The 25430-nt window shown below is 37.2% G+C and overlaps 1 protein-coding gene across 1 annotated transcript; it reads left to right on the top strand.

Moving 5' to 3' along the window:
• Positions 1-3677: 3677 nt before the first annotated feature.
• Positions 3678-5390, top strand: LOC149951358 (uncharacterized). The gene is made up of 2 exons (XM_090169959.1): positions 3678-3798; positions 4980-5390. The coding sequence occupies exons 1-2, from the start codon at positions 3787-3789 to the stop codon at positions 5373-5375; spliced, it is 408 nt and encodes a 135-aa protein (XP_090026085.1). The 5' UTR covers positions 3678-3786; the 3' UTR covers positions 5376-5390.
• The last annotated feature ends 20040 nt before the right edge of the window (positions 5391-25430 follow it).

The raw sequence follows: 25430 nt of genomic DNA, 5'->3' as shown, positions 1-25430 counted from the left end.
ATATAAATACATTCTTGGATTTCACTTTGGGTTTTTATGGATCTTTGTTTTGGTAGCGTGTTTCCATTTAACTCTTAATTTTGGCAAATTTAATACGAGCGGAAATTAACGATATAATCAGTGTAATCAACCATGGAAAAGCAAACATAATCTTGAATATAAATAAATGTGTTCATTTATGTGAGAAGATCAACTTTTTAATTAATTTATTAATTAATATTTAAATAATATATATCGAAATGTTACTGCACATTCTAGCTGAAAGCGTAACCATAAAGTATCAGAAGTGGAATCTAAGATATTCTTGGTTTTCAGATTCTTCTGTTGGTCGTTTTGACCGTCATGATCAGTTCCACTTTGTGTGGTCATCATCACCACGATCACGAAGAACATCACGGCGGAATTGTACTGGAGGATCACCACCACGGTCATCACCATCACGAACACCACGAACCTCACCATCACCACCACAAGGAGCACTACCACATCGTCAAGAAACCAGTGAAGCACATCAGCTTCAAACCAGTCACGCACGTGACCTTCAAGAAGGTCCATCACGTCTCCTACAAACCAGTACATCACGTGTCCTTCAAACCCGTTATCAAGCACGGATATAAGCACATTTTGGTCAAGAGTCACAAGAAACACCACGGCCATCACAGCCATGGACATCATGGATGGTAGTAGTTGCTTCCAATCCTTAGGAATGGTTTTTTGTATAAATTATATATTGTTGTAATTATGTAATAAAACGATTTTTTCTTTAGTATTCGGTTCTTGATTTGTTCCTATGAACTGATAGGCTTTAGTGTTTATTTGCCATACCTCTATGGTAAGATCACGCCTACGAGATAAAAATTCCCTTTGCGCGTGCTCCCCTCTCACGTTGTTGTTTGTTAATTTAACAAAGTGACGTCAAAAAAAAAACGGTCAGCCACATCGAGACGAAATTCTGCCGCGATAATCATTCCAAGTAGAGGTATCGAGTCCAGGAAATAGTTAAGGCTTAAATAGATCACGTTCTTGTTGCTTTACGACTTGTTTTCTCGAATACACCTCTTTAGTAATACCATATGTAACATAATTACTCATAAGTATGCCTCTGTATAACATTTCCATTGAAAAAAATTCAATGAGACCTTGTTTCACGCGGAACATACATTAAGCGGACCCAAAAATGCATATAATCCTTGCGCTATTGAAAAGGTTACCATGGAAATGAAATCATGTGATCGCGAGGCACGAGCTAAACTTGACACGGGCAAAGCCAAAAACGCGCGAGGAATTCTCACTAACTTCCGTTTCCCATCAGTAAAGTTGATGACGCGTATTTCGTCATGGCATACTTATGAGTGATTATGTTACATATGGTAATACCGACTGACGAGCCATGTACCCGTCAGGGGTCCCAGACAATATTGGCTTTGAATTATAGGAATATAGGAGCTTAACACCGAAAATAAAGGAATTTATAAGTAGAAATCTCTTGATTATATAGGATCATATTCCCCATAAAAACCCTTGTAACAAAAGACAAATACTTAAATTTTTTCATACTGCTTTAATATTTACTATAAACGTGTTTTTAAATAAAATAAGAAAAATGTTTTAGTGTTTGGGGTATTTTCTTTTAAATAAGAATGTCATAACTCTGCTTACAGCAGCCAGGAAAATAAGTGGAAACCCCAGTCCGAAATCAATATTATCAAGTTAGAGCCCCACTAAAAGATTTTGAAAGATTACCTATAAGTTAAGGTGCTTAGTACATTTCCCTGGGAGCCCTGAACTTTAGAAAATAGAAATGCTTGGTATGTAATTTCCATTTCTTCGTTTCTACAAAACTTAATAGGTTTCTGCTTCCGAAAAATTACCGCAGATGGCGCCACTAGAAATTATGAAATTGGATATCGTTTCTCCTACGCTTATCTCTTTTGAAGACATTCACAATTCCATAAAAGTATAATATTATCACATAAGTGTGACACTGAACTCTTTCACAATTTTTATACCGAAAAATAACGACAGTCGCCGAAAGATGGCGTAGGCGTTGTATTCTTCTGAAATGTATTACGAAGAAACATCATCCAGCTTACAATCAGGTTCCGGCTAATAGTATTAGCAGTATTACATACACGCATACTTCTGTTGTAAGATATTACTTCTGGTAGTATTAAAAAAATGAATCGAAAAATCTACAATGTACTGCAAACTTCTGTCAACATGGGCTTTATAATTTCATACAGATTGCATGTTCACCGTCTACGTAAAATTTCTCTTTAACACGAAGAACATAAACATAAGTATGACACTTTAAACTCTTGTTTAATAATTTTTCATGTTGTTTCCTTTTAAAGACACTGACCAATTATAGGAAGGATAAGCAAATCCAGAATCGGGCAAATTCAAACAAATTCCAAAATGTAGGTTGACGTTTTCACACTTCCACCAAAAAACACGTTAGCACCTGAAATTCGAAACTAGTCTCGCAAATACTCAATTTTAAGTTCGATTCAATATTTTGAGAGTTTACGTTATTTTTCATCTTGAAAACGTCATAAATTTCGCTAGGCCTTGGTTTCCAATGTAAAAAAGCGTCAGTATATAGTTATGTTCCGTAAGTGTGTCAGATACTCCAAATAATTATTAGAGATAGTAGATTAATAGAATCATATGTAACATAATCACTCATAAGTATGCCATAAAAGCATTTTCGTTAATGAAACCTTGTTCACGGGATATGACGTAAATTACGTCACTTACAACTCCGTGACGAAATACGCGTCATCAACTTTACTGATGGGAAACGGAAGTTAGTGAGAATTCCTCGCGCGTTTCTGGCTTTGCCCATGTCAAGTTTAGCTCGTGCCTCGCGATCACATGATTTCATTTCCATGGTAACCTTTTCAATAGCGCAAGGATTATATGCATTTTTGGGGTCCGCTTAATGTAGGTTCCGCGTGAAACAAGGTCTCATTGAATTTTTTTCAATGTTATACAGAGGCATACTTATGAGTAATTATGTTACATATGATAGAATTGACATAATACCCTAAAAGTTCAGCACCACTAGCGGAAACAAAAATAAATGTGGTCATTCTAGAAAGATTTGGAACTGACACGCTTATCTAAAACCTACGTAAAAAATCAACTTAAGCAATTACATTGTCACAAGTATAGTTCACGAAGTCGCTACCAGTGGGCGCTATTCGAATATTTGTCATATTTATTCCAACTGTTACTTATAACATTAATAATATAAATTGGCCTGGTATCAATCAATCATTTCAATTGTTCTATAGCAATTGACTTCGATCATTGAGATTCCTATCTCGCGTTACTACGAGGAACTAATATATTTGAATTAAATGAAAAATTGTTTTAATCTTAAACAATCGCGCTTTCATCGCGTTTTTTCGTTCGTCGCTATTCGAGCGAAACCAAAAACCAAACCCTCGTTATTAAAACGCCCGTATCCAACTCTCTTTCACGGATTTAACGTAATGATTCGTGATTTAGTCATGTCCAGTAAGAATATAACTCCATCGTAGCCGCCCGTTCTTTCCTTCCTCGTTTCCGCGGTACCCACCGACGTCTGCGATCTCTAATTCACCGCAACGTAAATATTGAGACGCGGAAAGGAGGAACCGAATTAAATCGTAGTACGAATGCCGTCTATAAAACTGACCAGCGAGCCCCTTTGAGTTATCAATTCTTCGTTAGTTCTCAGTCAGTGAACATCGAAAGAGTTCTTCACTTTTGGATATCAACTGTTGGATTTCGGGCAAAATGAAAGTGACGGTAAGGGAATGTAACGGTTTTCTCCATTCAGTTGATAATAATATCCCAGAGCGGATTTTCTCCATAGACTTTAAGCTTCCCATTAGTGGCAACGGGACTGAAAATCAAGGAACTTTATCATTTACCATCTACAATGCATTCTCGTCTCGCGCCAGACTGCGCGCGCATGCAAGTCCACGAGACTTTAATGCTTTGTCAAAGGCTGTTTAATATTGTCAACAGAAGGCGCCCGGAGTACTTTGATAAATTTCCTTGAAAATCCGCTCTGGGGCTCTATATTACTCTCAACTAAATGGTTTTCTCCCAGCTTTAACTGTGTAGTGTCCGCAGAGTTGTCGGATAACCAGTACCCAATTATCGTTTCGAGTTTCGATTTGGAACTTTATTGGCAAAATAAGAATCGTACTGGTAAACACAAGTCGGTTAATAAAATACGCGAAAAAGTAGATAAGTCCATAATTAAAAGGGATAATATAGCTAAATCCTAAACAAATTTGAAGAAATTTAAAAACTTACTAATAACTCGTACCGATAGGTCTTCGAGCAACGCGAAACTCGGATCAAATAGATCTTCGAGTAATAAACTAAATTAAAAATAAATAAAATAGCCAGAAATTCCAACGGTAGACCGGTTTCGTTCTATTTGGAACTCATCAGTACCGTGCGGGAAATCTGGCTGGCGACTATCAAATCGAAAAGAGAAACTAAGCCTAAGGAAAAGTCAGGGAATTTGAAAATGATTCCTAATGGTCAGGGAATAGTCAGGGAATTTGAAAATAGACCAAAAAAGTAAGGGTATTTTAAAATTACCCAAAAAGAAATCCAACAAATAAATTTCTGAAAGATGTATCAAAAATACGTAATCAATATTTTTCAAGATTTTACCTCAAAACATTAATTTATTCTACAAAAATGGTCAGGGAAATTTGGCAATTTGTTTAGGGAAAACCTGGAAATGTCAGGGAATGTAATTCCGGAAATTTAGTACGAACCCTGAACAACCAAAGAGGGCGTATAGATAGTTTTCGGTCTCGAATAATTTAATGCGGAACAATTACGATTGGCACAGCAAAGCAAATTGTGTTCGGAGCTTTTGCTATTCAAATGCCATAGAAGTGTCAGGGAATCGCGAGATCTTGATGTATTGCTTGGGTTGATTTAAATTGATGGAACAATTTCAGCTCATTTGCTTGGTATTTACCGCCATGGTGGCAATCTGTTTGGGCGGACATCTGCACCATCACTTGGGCCACGAAGAAGATCACCACGAACATCATGGCTTTGACCTTGGCGACCATCACGAACACCACGAAGTTGAACACCACGAGCCTCACCACCATCACGAACATCACGAACACCACGAACACCACGAGCCTCATCACCACAAGGAGCATTACCACGTCATTAAGAAGCCCGTCAAACACATCTCATACAAACCAGTGCACCACGTGTCCTACAAACCAGTACACCACGTGTCCTACAAAAAGGTACATCACGTCTCTTACAAACCAGTAGTCAAGCACGGTTTCAAGCACATTTTGGTCAAGAGCCACAAGAAACACCACCACGGATGGTAACTCGTTTAAACCGCGAAGGATGTACCATCAAAGTGAACAGTCGCATTATCTCAATATTGGTTTCGAAATTAATTGGCGCGAGTTGATTTTTACGGACAATGAAATAGTAATATAATGTTTGTATTATTATTTATCAGTAAAATTCAAAATGTGTGATCCTTTTGAAATCCATTTTATTGTTTTCTTCGCTCAAAAGGTTTTGACAATATGTGGTTAAAAACCAATTATTTTCAATTGTTTTTGAAAGTAAGCCCCTTTTTGACATGCTATGGCCATTGAGTTGGGAATATTAATCTAGAGATCCAATCAAATCTGCACCCCGCGAAACAAGTTTTTGAAAATTACGAATGTGCCGTCTCCTCTAAAATGACGAGGCGTTATCATATGACCCGTGGCGCCATCCATTATTTTTGGAAAAAAAATATTATTTCCGGAAAACGCGTCTTATTTGAACGAATCATTGAGAGATAGACGGCGCCACAGGTAGAATGATAAAGTTTTCTCGTCATTTGGAGCAGACGCCAGTATTCTAATTTTTTAAAACTTGTTTCGCGAAATACTGAAATCCGACGTTTTGATTGGACCTCTAGATTAATATTCCCAACTCAATGGCTATGGCTGCTACAGCCTACACCAGTGTTGGAAATAAGCTTTTTAAAAGTACTGGTAAATATGACCACAATACCCCCTACTTAAAAATAATTTACTGGTCATGACCACTCTTTTCTACCCTACTTATCTCCCTCCCTCTTTTATTTTACTTTTGAAAGTTAATTGTTAATAGCGATTAGGAACTATAATGATAATTTTTTATCACAAACCAAAGAGCTTTGATATTTATAACATTTCTTAAGGAACTTTAAAAAATTTTTCATCATCTTCTTGTTCTTCGAATAAAACTTATCCGTATTTACAGTTTTACATCATCTTCTTGTTCTTCGAATAAAACTTATCCGTATTTACAGTTTTACATCATCTTCTGGTTCTTCGAATAAAACTTATCCGTATTTACAGTTTTACATCATCTTCGGGTTCTTCGAATAAAACTTATCCGTATTTACAGTTTTACATCATCTTCTGGTTCTTCGAATAAAACTTATCCGTATTTACAGTTTTACATCATCTTCTGGTTCTTCGAATAAAACTTATCCGTATTTACAGTTTTACATCATCTTCTGGTTCTTCGAATAAAACTTATCCGTATTTACAGTTTTACATCATCTTCGGGTTCTTCGAATAAAACTTATCCGTATTTACAGTTTTACATCATCTTCTGGTTCTTCGAATAAAACTTATCCGTATTTACAGTTTTACATCATCTTCTGGTTCTTCGAATAAAACTTATCCGTATTTACAGTTTTACATCATCTTCTTGTTCTTCGAATAAAACTTATCCGTATTTACAGTTTTACATCATCTTCTGGTTCTTCGAATAAAACTTATCCGTATTTACAGTTTTACATCATCTTCTGGTTCTTCGAATAAAACTTATCCGTATTTACAGTTTTACATCATCTTCTGGTTCTTCGAATAAAACTTATCCGTATTTACAGTTTTACATCATCTTCTTGTTCTTCGAATAAAACTTATCCGTATTTACAGTTTTACATCATCTTCTTGTTCTTCGAATAAAACTTATCCGTATTTACAGTTTTACATCATCTTCTTGTTCTTCGAATAAAACTTATCCGTATTTACAGTTTTACATCATCTTCTTGTTCTTCGAATAAAACTTATCCGTATTTACAGTTTTACATCATCTTCTTGTTCTTCGAATAAAACTTATCCGTATTTACAGTTTTACATCATCTTCTTGTTCTTCGAATAAAACTTATCCGTATTTACAGTTTTACATCATCTTCTGGTTCTTCGAATAAAACTTATCCGTATTTACAGTTTTACATCATCTTCTGGTTCTTCGAATAAAACGTATCCGTATTTACAGTTTTACATCATCTTCTGGTTCTTCGAATAAAACTTATCCGTATTTACAGTTTTACATCATCTTCTTGTTCTTCGAATAAAACTTATCCGTATTTACAGTTTTACATCATCTTCTTGTTCTTCGAATAAAACTTATCCGTATTTACAGTTTTACATCATCTTCTTGTTCTTCGAATAAAACTTATCCGTATTTACAGTTTTACATCATCTTCTTGTTCTTCGAATAAAACTTATCCGTATTTACAGTTTTACATCATCTTCTTGTTCTTCGAATAAAACTTATCCGTATTTACAGTTTTACATCATCTTCTTGTTCTTCGAATAAAACTTATCCGTATTTACAGTTTTACATCATCTTCTTGTTCTTCGAATAAAACTTATCCGTATTTACAGTTTTACATCATCTTCTTGTTCTTCGAATAAAACTTATCCGTATTTACAGTTTTACATCATCTTCTTGTTCTTCGAATAAAACTTATCCGTATTTACAGTTTTACATCATCTTCTTGTTCTTCGAATAAAACTTATCCGTATTTACAGTTTTACATCATCTTCTTGTTCTTCGAATAAAACTTATCCGTATTTACAGTTTTACATCATCTTCTTGTTCTTCGAATAAAACTTATCCGTATTTACAGTTTTACATCATCTTCTAGTCCTTCGAATAAAAATAGTTTTCTGACTTTCTTTTTGTTTCTAAAAGCCAGAAAGAAATTGCAGGATAGGCATCAATATCTTCTATGCTTATGTTTCTTAATCATATTCTTAATGATTGATCTAGATGTTTCGTATTTAGCTCGACAAATCTGACTGATTGTAGCGGAAGAACATCAAATTGCATTACTGCCAGATTCCAGGAAAAACGTTCGATTTAGTAGTAGAGCGCAACGCTTTTATCATTTTCTCTTTTCAGTATAGAATTATACTTTTATTAAAAATAAACTGGTCATTATGACCAGTGAACCCCCCAGATTCCATTTAATTTACTGGTCATAGCCCAAAATAAACTGGTCTTTGACCGACGCCACCGCCTTATTTCCAACACTGGCCTACACCCTGACCTGTAGTAATCTTACGGAGTGACTCCAGCACATTTTAGTGTCGTCAAAGCAACCATTTCTCTAATGAAAAGACCAGTTTCGTCTTAGGTGCATCTAAAGGTAGTTGCACCAAACTAATGCCAAAAAACCAAAATAAACCATCAAATGTAAAACTTTTCAAATCTTAAAACGAACCAAAATGTCTATAAAAATACCTAAAATTTACTTTTGTACTTTGAATTTGAAATTGTACCAATAAGCGAGTTACAATAATATCTGACACATGCGCAGGTAAACGAAAAAGCAGACGAGGATGGTACTTTGACGTCATACCTCAGCGTGACCTCGGTGACCTTTAAGTTTCCTTTTTTTGTGACAAGTACCATCCTAATAGTAATTTTGAAAGCCGATATGTGGTGATACGGTTATTGAAACTCGCTTATTATGGCAACGCTGCAAAAGAGCAGTGTGTCAGAATTTATAGCCCGGTGTACCTAGTAACAGAGACCATACCACCGGAGGTCTATCATCATAGTGCCCTACGTCAGCGTCCACAAGCCCGGACAGGTGACAAATCCAGCATGGGTAGCAGAACCCTACTACTGATGGTCGCACCTTAGACGCAAGCCACTCAACCCGGCAGAAGGTGCAGCAATGGGATGACCAATCGCCACTTCGCACACAGCAGTGGGGTTAAGCATGAATGCTGTAGCAACTCCAGCCGACACCCTACCTACGTAGGTAAAGAGTCATACCCTTTGGAGGGAGCTCCTAAAGGGGAACGATGGGCACACAGTGGTCCACATAACCCGGAAATCCCGGTGTGTCCCAAAAGGTCAGGAAACAGGACCACCGTGCCCTCATACGGAGACCCACAGCAGGCTACCCAATCCGCCGTGGCGGCCAGTTTGCACGGACCCTATCCGCTAGCCTGAGCCGAAGCTCAGTATCCAGCCCAAACCTGACCGAAGTCAGAGGTGGAGATAGGACCATTTGATCAGAGCTAACATCTCCCAGTGCGCCACCGCCCTTATGGGTTACAAGAGCCGGACCCCGACTCCCCGGTAAAGCCACCAGTTATTGCACACTCTAACCCATTTAGGGCCCTGCAAAAGAGCAGAATTAATTTGATTTTTCTCGTCGGCAGCTCACCCATCATGTTGCAAAGGCAGCATTTCTGCAACACTCGAGTGGCACCAGGCAGCCAACCGGACAAGAGCAGTCTACTGTGGCCCGATTACAAAGCTTTTAGTCGAAATGGGGAAGAGCCGCAAAACGGTAACCTTTCATCTTTTAAGCCCCCAAAACGACCAGTGCCAGGGCCACAAGACCCGTAAGGCGGCTCAAGGACCTATTTTCCTCTTAACACTATATTTACATTATTTGTTATTAGTCTATGGGGATGTTTCATAATGAAAAGTGACCAGAGCGTTTTAATTTAGTTGGATAAAGTCAAATGCATATTATCAGAAATATATAGGTTGTTTTGAATTGCTCTGACTGTGCATTTTTTCAGAAACTGCGAAATTTTCAGGGTATTATATCTAGTATGGGATCGTTTTTAATTCTAAACTTCAGAAAAATCGGATACAATTATAATAATAGAGTTTTTTGTAAAAAATATTTTTTTCACTGGTAGATGCTAGAAAAAACGTTTCAATGAGAAAGTTGTAGAGTGCTGTCGAAACTGTTCAACGCTGAGGGAACTCGTTGTTAAGATGCTCCACTACACATTTAGGTACGTGGGGTGGTGCGCCGTCATGTTGGTACCACATCTGTCTGTAAGCTTCCAGCAGAATATCTTCTAAAGCGTCTGCTATTTCGTTCTGCAAAAGCGCCAAGACGAGCTGGGAGGGAAAATGGGCCAATAACTCGATCCCCGATGGTGAGGAAAACCCCAGTGAAGATTTCCGTGGGTGTTTTGATGGTTGAAAGGCCCATCTCCCAAAGGAACACTCGTTGGTCACCAGCATTTGATTGATGAAATTTGGGTTCTCATCAGACATGGTTATCTGCCAGTTGCAGAAATCAAATCTACGTTCCATATCTCATTCGTGCAACGCTTGGTGGAGGGTCACTCGATACGGATGGAAGTAGTGATTGTGAAGAGTGGTCCACACGTAGTTCGTCGATAATCCGAGATCGTCGCTTGAACCTCTGTCGCTTGCTCGAGGATGCGCAACAAAATAGGCTAGAACGGTGTATTCCATGTTGATGTTTTGACTTCCTGGTCCACGAAATCTGGGATGGATGTTTAAGTAAGTCTGAAAGTCACGAACAGCTCCCAGAACGGCGTTGTGGCTTGGCATTCTATCTAGATATCGAACGGTGAACAATTCACTAACTTATGCGCGTAACGATTGGCTTCACCATAAAATCACTCGACCATAAAAGCACGCTGATCACGCGAATAATTTAGTGGCATATTGATTAGCCTCGTTAAACGTTAGAGAATGGTTGAAAACAAAAAGGATTCCTCATTAAATACTAATTGAAAACTTGACCTTTTGTGCGTAGTTGGCCTACTGATACATTTTTAGACCTATTGTAGGCCTAAATTGACGTTTTGGTCAATTACATGTACTTTTTTTAAGGAATTCAATCTTTTAACGTGACAGCTTGTTTTTTTCATCAGCTCATATCTTCGTGAAAAAGTGGTCTTTTCTAATGAAACCAATTTCTTTGGACATTTTCGACAGCACTCTACAACTTTATCATTGAAACGTTTTTTCTAGCAGCTACCGGTGAAAAAATAGTTTTTACAAAAACCCGAAACTATTTCCGATTTTTCTGAAATTTAGGATTTAAAGCGATCCCACACTAGAAATAATACCCTGAAAATGTCGCAACTTTTTCTCATGCAGTTTCTGAAAAAATGCCCAGTCAGAGCAATTCAAAACACCCTGCATATCTCTTAGAGATAACTGTCTGTGTTATTAACTCAAAACAGTTACATTGTATCTTTGCTCCAACTTATTTTTAAAAGTTATTTTTAAAAAGAAATGAGGTGCGGCAAATCGTGATTATAGAGATTTAAAGCTATTTAAAAATGAGAAAATATCATGAGGCAGTGAAATCTTTTTATTTGACATCGTAAGGCGGTAATATTGGATCCGTGAACCGATGTACGCTTCCGCATTTAAGTGGGTATGTCGCGTTCATTGTAAAAGGCATCGATTGTCCGAGGGTACATGTTTTGAAACGGAACCTGTGCCAGGATTGGAGACGAGATGAGAGTAAAAGAAGAGGCTCTTTGAGATGGACATCCGTCCAGTTGGTCGTCGGAGTCTTGTTTGAGGCTCTTCTAAGAGGAAGGCGGTGATGGCGAAGAAACACAGCAAGAAGAAGCAGCTGTTGGCAGTAGCGGTGCCAGCAACAGGCCGGGGTAGGCCTCGGCCTACTTGAAATTTTGGTAGGGGCCTCCAAAAGTCGTCTTAAGGGGCCTCCGAAATTTAATATTTAATATAAAAATATTCTGTAATTTGTTTGCGAAATAATTTATTTATTTATTAATTTTCCAATATTCAATGCGAGTGATTCGCTTAACGACACTGCTGTTTTTATTCTTTCAAAGGTACGAGTAACTTTTCTTTGACAGTAGTTTATTTTTTAGTTTTAATTTTTCGCGAGCGCTACTATATCGAAATTGTAACTTTAATTTTACCCTTACCAATTTATTTTTCTTAAACTTACTTTAATTAGTACCGAATGTAAATTGATAGACTGGAATTCAGTGGTAGAAATAAGTAAATAAACACTCATTTGTTAAGTGTTATCGGTACACAAAAAAAGGATCAACACACTCAGTTTTTAGTTTAAATTCATAATTAACTCTAATTTTCTCGTCGCGTACCCGTTTTACCCAAAAAGCTTACCACTTGCTTAAAAAAAATTAAATATTCAACGTGAACGGATTTGAAAAAAATGTGTTGTAGGCCTCCATAATTTTGGTGGGGCCTCCAAAATGGTTGGCCTACCTCCCCAAAAATCCTGCCGCCGCTACTGCCTGTTGGCTCGATTCTGGATTTGATGGGGCAGGGGAACATGATCGGTTCCTTCCAATTGTTCTTCCAGACAACTCAAGAGATGGTTCTCTTTTGAATTAAGCGATTCAGTGGTCCGAATCCCGTGTTCCGTTGGAAGATCCTCCACTTCGAGACATGCACGTCAACCACCTGCTTCGCGAAACATTATGATTCATCATATAATGAAACACTATCGCCATCTGTTGTGAACTGGTTTTTAATTACGCCGATATATTGGTGCGTCCTTAATCACCTCGTTTGGGTTTTAAGAGTTGATAAAGCCTCTAACTAATTTTATCAGCGGTTCCTAAAAGGTGTTCCAAGAATTCGCGGCGCGGCCATCTTTCTTTGTGTCAAGAGTGTTTTAAGATAAGTAAAAAAATGAGTTGGGGTTCCGCCAGCTAATTAGGTGGATGATATAGGGTTCCATAGCAAAAAGCAATTGAAAACCGCTGATTTAGATCATACTTATACGAGTATTGAGGCTCCAAAATTTTTATTTTCGTTTCAGTGTTAATATTTCTCGCTACAAATTGGCAGCCATTTTCCTTAAAAAATTCACGTCTATGCCTTTCAACACAACGGAAGACGCTACAGCCGGTTGCCATGGAGCCGGAGTAGAATAGTTAGATGCAAGGTTCGTAAAAGTAAGATGCTATCGTTGTTCGTCAAAACTTCGGGAGATGGCGCGACTGCCGCTAGAACCTCAATTAATACAATCTTCAAAATTTAATTACCAAATAACCGTTTAATATTTTTCCAAGTGGTTTCCGTCATTCGAGGGAATAATCATAATCAGCTAGATTATGGCTAAGCTAATTCCCAAGGAACCACACAGGCCTACGTCAACTGGGGAATTGCGAAGCCAATTACCATGCCAAATTTCATTTCATAATACTTCCGTCAAATGTAGCCAGGATCTTTCAGTCGAGGGGGCCCAGCAAATTCCTAAGGGGCACCTTTAAAAATCAATTTGTTTCCAAAGACCTATGAGGCTAACACTACTTTAAAATGAGGTTAAAGGTTCACACGGGTCACACTGGCGTCTGGCATTGGAACACGTGGTTTAAATAAATATAAATTAAATTATGCAAAACGTTAATCGAATTTGAATTTCCAATCACCTTAGTTTGGTCTTTATTTTTTGTGATTTTACCGCAAATTTATACATACCTGGGCTTACAATAACTTGATTACTCTCACGCGAGTCGATAGAGAAACAAAAATGGTGTATTTTACGTTATTCCTATTTCCCTCAAGCGGCGGTTTTCGGAAGCTTTCGTTTGGGACATGGTGAAACAAACGCAATTTTAACAGTATTGCCAGGCATTTTCGTTCTAATTTATTTATTTCGCATCGAAAATGTATGACAGCCATGATTTCTAGCGACTTACTAACAGGGTTCTGATACATTTTCGGTGTTAAATCAATAATTTTCGCTGTTAATTTCAATAAAATTTGCATTATGCATAAACTATATTGAATAAAAAAAAAACTTTATCTCTACGAAGGGCAACACGAGACCGAATCTCCAAAAATGTTTCGTCTAAATATGCTCAATTTTATCATTATTTCGTTCCAAGTAAAGTTTCGTGTACGACTTCCTCGTTGACTCTCGAGCCGAACTTTTTTAATGAAATACTTTTATTCTCAATTATAAACAACTTGGATTACATTTGCATACTGAACAAGAATGATCTCAGAAGACGGTAGTTCATTCTTCTACTTACAGTGTGTAGAAAACTTAGCAATTAAGTGTAGGATTTAAGTGAATTTTAGTTTTAAGTAAAATTTAGTGTATCAATAAAATTTAAATCTAACAAAATTAACCAATGTAAAGAGTAAAAATGTATTTAGTTTGTAAACCAAATTGTAAATCCAGTTGTAACGGAATTTAGCGCGAAATGTTTTTATTGTATGATCTTTTTCTGTCCAAATGTATTTCAACAGCGGTTAAAATTTTTGTATACCAGCTGGGTAAACCAGCGAAATAATGTTAGATCGTCTTGAAACCTTGTTGGGGACACTCTGAACGTCCCAACTCGAAGCATAGAGCTAAAATTAGTTAGCCAGCTGTTAAAATAAAATAGTAATATTTTTGTCTTAAGAGTTTGTAGTCAAGTATAATACGGAAACGTAGTTATCGTACCTCGCGCAGAGTTAACTAAAGATATAATGGAAATTAATGCTAGTACAGTTATACATTTAGGAGTTAACCAGGAAGACAAAGATAAAGAGAGTCGGGAGAAAAATATAATGATTTTTGGTTCCACATCTAATGATTTGGATGACCCGGAATTAGCGGCAAAATGCATTAGATTTGAAACCAGCCTCAATTAAAGTATTTAAAGGTTTGGAAATTAGTTGGGTTAATCTTCACGTCCAACGTCAACGAGTTTGACTTCAGTATTTTTTCTAAACTGGAGAACGGAGAAACTATTGACCTTTTCAAAGGAGCCAACTTTTTTAAAATCAAAATGCTGAGTCAGCGTATTTTTTTAGTGGAACAACTCATTGAACTTTGATTCACATGAACCAACTTGTTGACCCAACTCAAGTTGACTCATCTAGTTGGGTCAAAAAGTTGGATCGTGTGAAAAGGCCTTAAGAAATCAGGACGATGAGCAAACGTGCGATGGTCATCCTGCGTTCAGCTCAATCGGGACACTTTGCTTGTCTGTACTTAGGGCTTCGAACGGGGATCTGGTATCTGTTGTTTTCCCAGATTAACCGGATTATTTTTAATCCGAAACCTTTAGCGGATAACATATTTTGTTACTCTAACGGCAGTACGCGGATACGCTTTGCGCTTGTCTGACAAACCTAAATGATTTTCACGGGTTGATCTGCTTTTTATCTTTAATCCGCGATAACTGTTGCCGATATACTATTTTAGTGTATCTTTATATTGGCTTGGTGGAACTAAGCCAATTTTTTGTTGCCATACAAAAATTTTTAAGGATAAAAACATTCAACTAGAAAAAACCTTTAAGGGAGTATAAAAGGATAATTATCGGGGATATGTACATAAGCTATTCGCGTTGTAAAAAATTCCATTGACTTTTGATCGTTTGATAATCTAGAGTTGACGCATCACTTATGTTGATTACATAGAGAAAATATTCATAATTTTGAAAAATTACTTATAATATTTATTATTATAGTTTAAAGGTGATCAAATTTTAATGAATTATTTTCAAAATTAATCAATTCCACTGGTTTTCTTATTTTTTTCACGAGCTTCTATTTATCAGCAATAGGAGGCGCTATTGACAAAGAAATATAAAATCCCCTTCGTTCAGCCAGGTTGGGAGAGAGCAAGTCATACTAATTGCGGGACACGAGTGTCTATAACTTGTATAGCGTCGTTATCCAACCTCCTAAAAGTTCTATAACCCTGGATAATATGAAAACTAACGCGTAACTCATATCAAATATATTTCACTGGCTACTTGTACCCGTTTTTATCTGACCAGCGGCTATCGGTTTTTTTATTTGGTTTCGCTAACCGACGAGACCACAGATATAGTAAGAAGGTTTTTTCTTAGATACGCGCGTAGATATCGGTCTTCGTGTTGTCTACCTTTAGACATCTAGTTAAATGTTTTTTATCCTTTAAAATTTTTGTATGGCAACAAAAAATTGGCTTAGTTCCAGCTAGGCAATTTAAAGATACGCTAAAATATTATATCATGGACACTGTATCTCTAACCAGACGGGAAAAACAGCTTAAAAAGGTATCCCCCCCACTGTCCGTTTGCGTCCTACTTCGTGTTAGCTCAAATAGTCGGCCGTATTCGATTCTCAGGGCCGTCAAGGTCATTCGGAAGTGTAAGCGTCCGCTATCTGTTTAAAATTGCGCGGGCCACGGGATTATCGGAAAATTTAGGTGAAAGTTTAATTTTAAAGTAAAAGGTATTTCAAATGGAGCATTCTTACAATGGAAAGTAGGTACTATTAATTTTTTATTTTATAAAACGAATTATGGCTTTTAAAAACTTAAAAAATGACTTTAGATTAATTTTATGCTAAGCCTTGTCTATGTACTACTGTTTTGAACCATTTAGAAAATCTAATTTGGGGAAAAAACTTGAACAGTTGGATGACAATTTTTATGGAATCATGGAATTGAAGGAGGAGGAAAAAAACTGCAATAATTTTTAACCATAATGTTGTTAAAAACGTACCATATTAACTAAAGAACTGATATTTAGTCCATAAGTCTATTTGACACGGACCCGTTAAAATACAATATAAAATTACCTCCTAAATAAAACTAATTTAATGAAATCGAAGAATGTAAACCCGCAGTTTCAAACGGAACGTTTTGTTGATCACGTGACGAGTTATATAGCCTTGACAGCCCGGAATTTTTAAAATTCTCCACCCCCTCGCCCCCTTACAGATGGACGGTGGCGGCGGCAGGTAATTTTGTATGGTGGAAGCTACAGCTTTTCCCGTCCGGTTAGAGATACAGTGTCCATGATTATATCATAGAGAAAGAAGGAAGGGGAGAGATGGTGAAGGCGAATTTCAATGTCTTTCCCCTTTTCACGAAGCGGCTCTTCGCATCATATGGCTACCATGGTTACCGACGGAATCTTGTACAATAACGCGCATCGTTGTGCGCAACTTCGACATAGTCAAGACTAGGAATATGAATGACCCGTATCCATCCTCCTAGGTCAAGAGAGAGCTTTCTCTGTCCGTTTACGTTTTTTGGCAAAGGCTTACCAAAGTTCGGTAGAATCGGTAAAAATTTAATATAGAACTAAAAGTAGTCATAATTTTATATGGCATAATTTAAATTTCTTGACTAGTATATCTAGTGTTGCTATTGCAATTTTATAGCAGCACTTTGTGTGGTAAACCATTTTAATTAAAAACTCACTACCTATAAGCACGTGGCAGAACCACAACTGTCTCTTTCACCTTGGATTAACAATAGTAGTGCCTACCTGGCCTAAGGTGGTGCCTTGGGTATTAGCCTAGCTGATTATTATTATTATTATTATTATATATGACTTGGAAAAATCCTGACAAGTAAATGACTTTTGCGACAGCAGCGCCGCTTTGGCGAAGTTAACGTAGAAAACCCGAAATTCCCGTAACACGAAGCCTTTTACAAAGCAGAACCCGTAACAAACACTTAGGAAATGCTCGCGGAACGCTAGAGTGATATATCCAGGTTAATCCAAGCTTTCACTGTGGGTCAAAGTATCAAATTCTCACAGTACGAGCTTCTCTCTACCGTCGAGTTTACGTCGCCCCCTTTCTAAATATCTCCCCCCTTCCTTCTTTCTCTATGATTATATCCCCAGTTATCGCGGATTAAAGATACAATTTAAAAAGCCGATCAACCCGTGAAAATCATTTAGGTTTGTCAGACAAGCGCTAAGCGTATCGGCGTACTGCCATTAGAGTAACCAAATATGTTATCCGCTAAAGGTATCGGATTAAAAATAATCCAGTAAATCTTGGAAAGCAACAGATACCAGATCACGGTTAGAAGCCGTAACTAGGCATTGGCGGGGTTGGCCATTTGGCTTTCAAAAAGCTTAAACCTAACGCCAAGGACACCCACTTTGTAGCAAAACTGTGGTGTGGTTGACTGCCGCCATGGACGCTAAAATGAATGGGCACCTTTTAGTACTGAAATTGATAGGCACGCAGACGCTTAAATATAAATTTTTCCTTACGAATAGGAATTTAAATTTCAAATTTCGCGCTGAGCTGTATAGATTTCCGCCAAAAATGTTCTGTGGGCTTTGTACTTGTCTACACTTTTCGGGGGTCCGTCTTTACTTCATTTCATGTTCGCCGCTCAAGGTTTATAGAATTTCTACGGGAGAGGCTACTCAGTACTCAGTATTAGATATAGTAAAGAAGGACACCAGATTTATAGACAAAAACAAACTTTTAAACCACTAAGGCACAGCCATATTTTTCTAGAAATTACCCGCCGAAATTATTGAAACAATGGCTTTTGATTTTTAAAGAAAAGTCAACAACGAGAATAATTCAAATTAACTTTCTGCGAAGCTATTCAAGTGGCTGGCGACCTCTATGGATCTAAATTGAAACTGCTAGTAATCTTTAAAAAATATTAAAAGCAGTTTCTAATTAGTCTAATAGAGGTTGCCAGCCTCTAGATTGGCTTCGCTGAAAGCTCCTAGACTGAAGATACACTTTGATATTTCGTCACGTATTTGTCTCTAATTTAAAGATTTTTTCACAAAATTTAAAAATTTAAACATAGGTCTAGCGCATATTGTTCGTCACGGCATTTTCGTTAAATTTCTTCGTTTAAGATTGATGAATTGGATTAGTTGGCAATACCTTTTCACCTGAACCACCTTTTTGACCCAACTATATCAGTTAACTCGAGTTTGGTCAACTAGTAAATAACTACGTCAAACAGAAACCTAGCGTTTTTTACATGTTAATATTTCTAGCGGTAAGTGCCAATTATTTTATAACTATGTCGGATTTTATTAGTGTAATATTCCAACAGGCCCGGACTTTGTACAAAAAGTCGCACCACACGGTAAAATAAAGGGGCAACATCACACCGGGCAGCTGCTGGTGAAAATCGTTAGCGCCCGAAATTTCCAGAGGGAGCGCGCTGGTCAAGACCCTCGGGGGTCGAAATCCCCCCTTTGCTACACCACTGAGAGGGTACCAAATCTTCAATTTACCAAGGGCGCCAGAACACCTAGTTACGGTTCTGCTCCTATAAGTTCTATAACCCTGGATAATGTGTAAACTAACGCGTAACTTGGCAACAAATTAAATAATCATTGAATAGTACAAAAGGTTGATTATTTCAAGCATTCCCTTCGTCTGTAGAGAGAAAAAAATCAAAGTTTGAGATGTTTACGCGTTTTGGATGTGGTTGATGAACGCACGTTTTCCGGGTGTTATACGATTGGAAAATACCAGACAAATTACACAGATTTCGGGTTACGAATTTGCTAATCCTTTTACAAATTTGTCATTCTACTAAATAGTGTGGCAGCAAAGGACAAATTTGGAGGAAAACAATTTTATTGATTGAAAATGTTGCAAAAAAAACAATCAATTTATCAAAAAGAAATACAAAATACATCTTCGAACAACAAATTAAGTTGGAAAGAGAAAAACAACGTCTTTCGTAATTTTAGTTCCAAATTTAGAAGTTAGGTTCTAAATCGTGAAGTTCGGTTCTATATCGTGCGGTTGGGTTCTAAATCATGAGGTTGGGTTCGAAATCGTGAGGTTGGGTTCGAAATCGTGAGGTTGGGTTTGAAATCGTGAGGTTGGGTTCGAAATCGGGAGGTTCGGTTCTATATCGTGCGGTTGGGTTCTAAATCGTGAGGCTGGGTTCGAAATCGTGAGGTTTTTTCTAAATATTTTTTTCTCCACATTCGAAAGGACTTGTAGAACAAGAATTGAGTTCTGCAAGGATTGTTCCGAATCACTTTTATTTCGTTCAAAATGAAATTGGAGTATATTGATAAGAAAAAAGCAATCAATCTCGTTGAATTTATTAACGATGCCTGAAAAGACAACACGGCTTGGAATACTTCCGAATTAAAAAGATGATATTCAAATGACAGAAAAACCAACTGTTTCGTGAGTTTGCTTCTAAATCAGAAGTTTTCTTCGGAAGCGCGTTCGACCTTTACAAGAATGTCCGCGTTCACTGAGACACCCTCGCTGTTATCCTCAGATGGCCGATATCCCAAATCTTCTAGTTGGACGACTGACGGAACACCCACAAGCTCCATGTAGTCGTAAAGGGGCTCTTTTTTGATGGCGCTGACATCGACTGCGAGGCTTTCAGTGCCAATGACCACTTCCCTCTTTATGGGTATGGTCACGGTTGGGTCCGCGTTTGGGTTAGGAACTTCGGGTTCTACGAAATGTGCGGGGTCGGAGTTTTCGGTGCAAGATTGAATGGTATCATTTGTCAAGCGCCGTAGTTGCACCGAGCAAGACCTCACTCCCATTTTACAACAAAGGTTATCAATCAGCCGTTGTTGAGACAATGTTCGCAGTCGTGGATCTGGTTTGTGACTGTAAATTTTAACTGTTTTTAATAAAATCAAGAATACCATGAAGTATCAGTCATGCTTTAAACAACTATTAAATTACCTTAGGGTTCCTAAGCTAGGCCTATGCTCAAGTGGATAAATAATAATTTTATATTTTATTATTATTAGGTACTTTCTAATCAATTCAAGCGGAAAACTAACACCTGTAACTATACAGACTGCTAAACCACCAGCTAATTTGAGTAATAATGAAAATGATTCGTATCAAAAAAGTTTGATGTGGTTGCTTCTGCACCTCTACAAAATCCAGCGAGTCCTTCTCACGAAAACAAGAACACGCTTATGGAGAAACAAAATATCGACGAAGAGCCTATTTTAAGAGTAATGCTTCAAAGTAAATTTGAAAAAGTGATTCTTCAAGCTGTAGATAAACTTAAAGGCACAATAAATGATACAAATGAACCTGAAATTAATGAAGGGCTTTCAGTTTTAATTGCGCATGGTTTTGTTCTGCATTACTTTAATTTAGTTGAAGTTTCTCTTAAAGTAATTTGGAATTTAGTTAAAAGTGAGTGTTATAGACGTCAAGTTGGCAAAATTTTAAGTGATAAAGAGATTAATGAAAAGTTCCAAGAGGTTGTTTACACAATTCCACTTAACGCAGGGTTAAAGCTGTCATCAGTGAAAGATTGTCCCCGTAGATACGCAGCAACAACATTTCTAAAACTATACCTTGATGTTATCGCGTTGCAATTACAAGAGGAAAAAAACAAAGCTAGTTCGGCTGAAAATAAAAGTGCAAATCCCAAAAAAATATATGGAAAGGAAAATCTTTCTCCGGAAGCCGTGCATTATGTTGGAGGTTTTGGCATTGATTCCTTGAAAAATCGATTAGAAAAAAATAAGTCAGACTTTCACAAAGAATTTATACCACAGCTGGTCCAGAACGCTACTAAAAGAGAGCCAAATGAACCTTCATACGAATATGAAACCTGCACTAGATCTATAAACAGAGGGGGTTTAATGAATATCAATAAAAGCACATTTGATCTCTTTGATATGATTGCTCACATTGTGCAAAAACATTATGATTCAGATAATCAGAGAGATGTAGATAGGGCCTTAAAAGCGAAAAGTGAGATAGAAAGCTGTGATAAAATAAAAGCAATTTGGATGCAAATATGGGGTAACCTTCCGACTAAGTTTAAAGATTATGGATTTAAGTTTCTAGTCAATTGTTACATAAACACACATGGAAAAGGTTTTTAAAATTTTTTAATTGAAAAATTCTTAAGAGAAACCAAAAAATGTACAAAAACAAAAGATAGCCTTAGAGGTGCTTTAAATCCTACTACGAATAAAATTAAAAAATAGTTTTATAATGTAATGTTCCTATTTTTCTGAGAAAATAAATTCATATTTTAAATTTTAAATGTCCTTTTACGTAGTTTCGGTATTTCCGTTTGTTTTGGGTATTTTTTTCACCACTCTGATTGTTCCTGTATTAGTTCGGAATGTCTCTACATCTGGGTGACGATTATTTCCACACATGTCACGTTGTTTCCCAAAATATTGTTCGAGGTTGTCTTGATTTAGTCTTCGGGTCAAAACATACTTTGCCCCTTTAGCTAGCATGAATCTTACAACTTGAACAATCGATAATGCCGTTATTTTCAGACCTTCAGCTGTTTCACTACTGAGAAGCATCATGTTTCTCTGTTTTTTTTGTGAAATTTTCAGGCGAAGAATAGACTTCTGTCTCCCAATTAGTGAAGTAACTTATGAAATCAGTTTCGAGCCATGTTAGTCTTTTGTCATCAGGGAAGAAGTAGGGCTTCAGGTTTGGGTTTCGTTAATGCCACGCTGTTAAGTGATTAGACACATTCAACATATCAAAAAAATCGTTCATTAACCGGAATAAACTGACAGTTTCAGTAGCTTCTTCGCCTATCTCTTGTTCTATACCAGTGGCCACAGTAGCGCTCATTACTTGTGACGCATATTTAACCCTCATTTTACCAAATGATCCGAGTTTTATATGGGAGAACTTTAGTTTTGGGTATTTTCTGGGAACGCGATGACAGTCGTAGTAGTAGTAGTATTTAAAAAGAATACTCTTGGTACTAGATAGCTCGCTACTTTCCACACAATTCCTACAAGTCTTGACCAAATAAGGGGGATCGAATATATAATAGAGTGGTCATTCCGGATCTTCTTTAGCCCAGCGGTTTTCCATTTTCGTTATTTGGTTTGACAAAGTTAGATTTAAAAAATGTTCTATTGATACTTGCACCATCTCCTATGAGTGCTAACACTCTACAATCCATACCTTCCAGCTTTTGAATTGTTTCCATAATTATACTCTGCAAATCTTCCGCTTTCAATAAGTTGCACGGAAAGAAAACAAGCGGAAATTTAAGGCTTGAACAAATTCCTTTTACCATAATTTGGAAGACGCTATTGGCTAACTCGGATTTCATATTTCTCATTGGCCCCATGCTTTTTGTTAATTCCCTCAGTTCGTTCACTGTTTCTCCTAAATCAGTATAGCCTACCAAATCACCTGTTGTGCGTTTATATACCAAGTTTTCTTTCACTTTAATTTCATCCAACAATAGGACTGTGTATTTTGTATATTCTTCACTAAAAAGTTCCAATCGTGTCATTTCTTCCTTTAGAAGTGAGAAAGACTGTTGGGAAAAACCAGATTTGGCAGCTAGCGGTAATTTATATTTGTAGAGAGTTTTCTCACAAGGAAGTTGTAATGCACCAGTTTCCCGTAAACAATTATACGCACTTGCAGATTTACTGTGTAGTAGTAGGCACCACTTGATAATACTAGGATGCCACCGTCTTGATTTTTTATTGTTTACCTTTAAATTGGCTAGTTTTTGTTGCAGGAATACTTTAGAAAAATCTTTTTCAGAGTCTAAATTACAATTCACTATTCTTTCTATGATATCACTGTCTTTTTTTCGATAAATCATGACCTTCGTCCTTAATGAGCTTTCGATATTTTTGCCGAATTGATTTAATTTCTTTAACGTGGTACTTCTCACGTTTCCTCCCTTTCTTGATGATAGAAACCAGTTGCTGTTTTGAAAATTTGTTAAGTTTTCTTCGCTTAGATTTATTTTTTTGCCTCCACAAGAAACGCCTAAGTCTAGCTCTTAAAATCTGACACGGTTGACATCGTTTAATTCTTCCGTCTTTCTCAATTAAAAGTTCACATTTACTTGAGTAAAGAGATCTCGTCAACTCACAGAGAATTGCAAAGTGGGATTTTTCAACAAGGGGAAAATCAGACTTTAAATTTCCATTACAAGTTGACCAGGATTGTAAAATATTTAAAGAGTGTGAAATATCTGCGGTAAAATTAATTTTGGAGTGCAATAACTTCAAGATTCGATGTTTCGCCACTGTTATACCCAGAATTTGAGATTTAAACCAGTCTCTCAATTTCCTGTCGCCAAGCATTGTTCATCCTTCACACAGCTGCAGTAGGCTTGGAAGTAGCACCCCCAGCGTGTCGACGCTTAGGCTATAGCTGACCTTGCTTGAGTTTGTGAGTTATCTGAGACTTGTGAACGCGGGGAGGGAACGGTCTCATACCCTTTACCATTTTTTTTAAAAACATTGTTTCATTTATTAACAAACATTGCATGAAATTGTATGCAAAATTGGCCGATTTCCCACTGTAAAATTACGGATAAATACTTTTTGAATGGTATACTATAAAACGTCTGTTTTCCGGGTGTCCTAATTATCATGTCTAAAAATTTAATTATTATTGACAGACTAAGCAAACATTCCAGGAAGCTCGGACGTACGACGACCAACGTACCAAGCGCTCCTTATAATATAGATAGCCATAACTTCCGAATAAGTTCGAAATCATTTGATTTCACAAGTCAAAGAAATAAACACAAGTAATTAGTGCCTGCAATGTTTTTACAGTACTTTTCTAGTAAACAATACAGTCCATCTGTAAAATATTTATGTGATATTAACAGTATAAAACTGTGGATTAAAGATTACAGAAAAAGTTCTGTAATTCTTACACAATTTAGTGAAAATAACAGTCCCATTGGTAAGATTTACAGACGTTCATTGTATTACGGTAAAAACGACTTTCCTGTTTTTCTTTCTTACAGAAAAACACTGTAAAAGTTATTTACAATTCAAAACTGTAAAAAAACCACTGTAAAAACTACAGGAATTTATCTCAGTGTAGCCAAGAGCCTGTATAGAAATGCCCAAGATATTATAGCCAACGTAAAATAGCCAAGAGCCTGTATAGAAATACCCAAGATATAATAGCCAACGTAAAATAGCCAAGAGCCTGTATAGAAATACCCAAGATATAATAGCCAACGTAAAATAGCCAAGAGCCTGTATAGAAATCACCAAGATATTATAACGTAACGTAGCCAAGAGCCTGTATAGAAATCACCAAGATATTATAACGTAACGTAGCCAAGAGCCTGTATAGAAATCCCCAAGATATTATAACGTAACGTAGCCAAGAGCCTGTACAGAAATCACCGAGATATTATAACGTAACGCGGCCAAGAGCCTGTACAGAAATCACCGAGATATTATAACGTAACGCGGCCAAGAACCTGTACAGAAATCCCCGAGATATTATAACATACCGCGGCCGACGCCTTCTCAGACCACGGCCGACGCCTTCTCAGACCACGGCCGACGCCTTCTCAGACCACGGCCGACGCCTTCTCAGACCACGGCCGACGCCTTCTCAGACCACGGCCGGCGCCTTCTCAGACCACGGCCGGCGCCTTCTCAGACCACGGCCGGCGCTGATACGAAGAGTGAATGGTTTTTATATTAAAACCCGAGCGGGAAAATTTTTTTAAAAACAAATATGACAATAAAGCGGAGAGATAAAGTAAAAAAACATCACTCCGTGGTTTTGTTCTCTTTCCCGCTGTGCTGTTAAACAAACTTCGTCGGTTATCTTCAACACCTGGCTTTTCTGATATTCTTCGG

This window comes from Leiobunum rupestre, chromosome 3, assembly GCF_980474605.1.
Source record: "Leiobunum rupestre chromosome 3, qqLeiRupe1.1.hap1, whole genome shotgun sequence".
Taxonomy (NCBI): Eukaryota; Metazoa; Arthropoda; class Arachnida; order Opiliones; family Sclerosomatidae; genus Leiobunum; species Leiobunum rupestre.
Note: the sequence above shows the minus strand (reverse complement) of the source record. Positions and strands in the feature narration are given on the sequence as shown.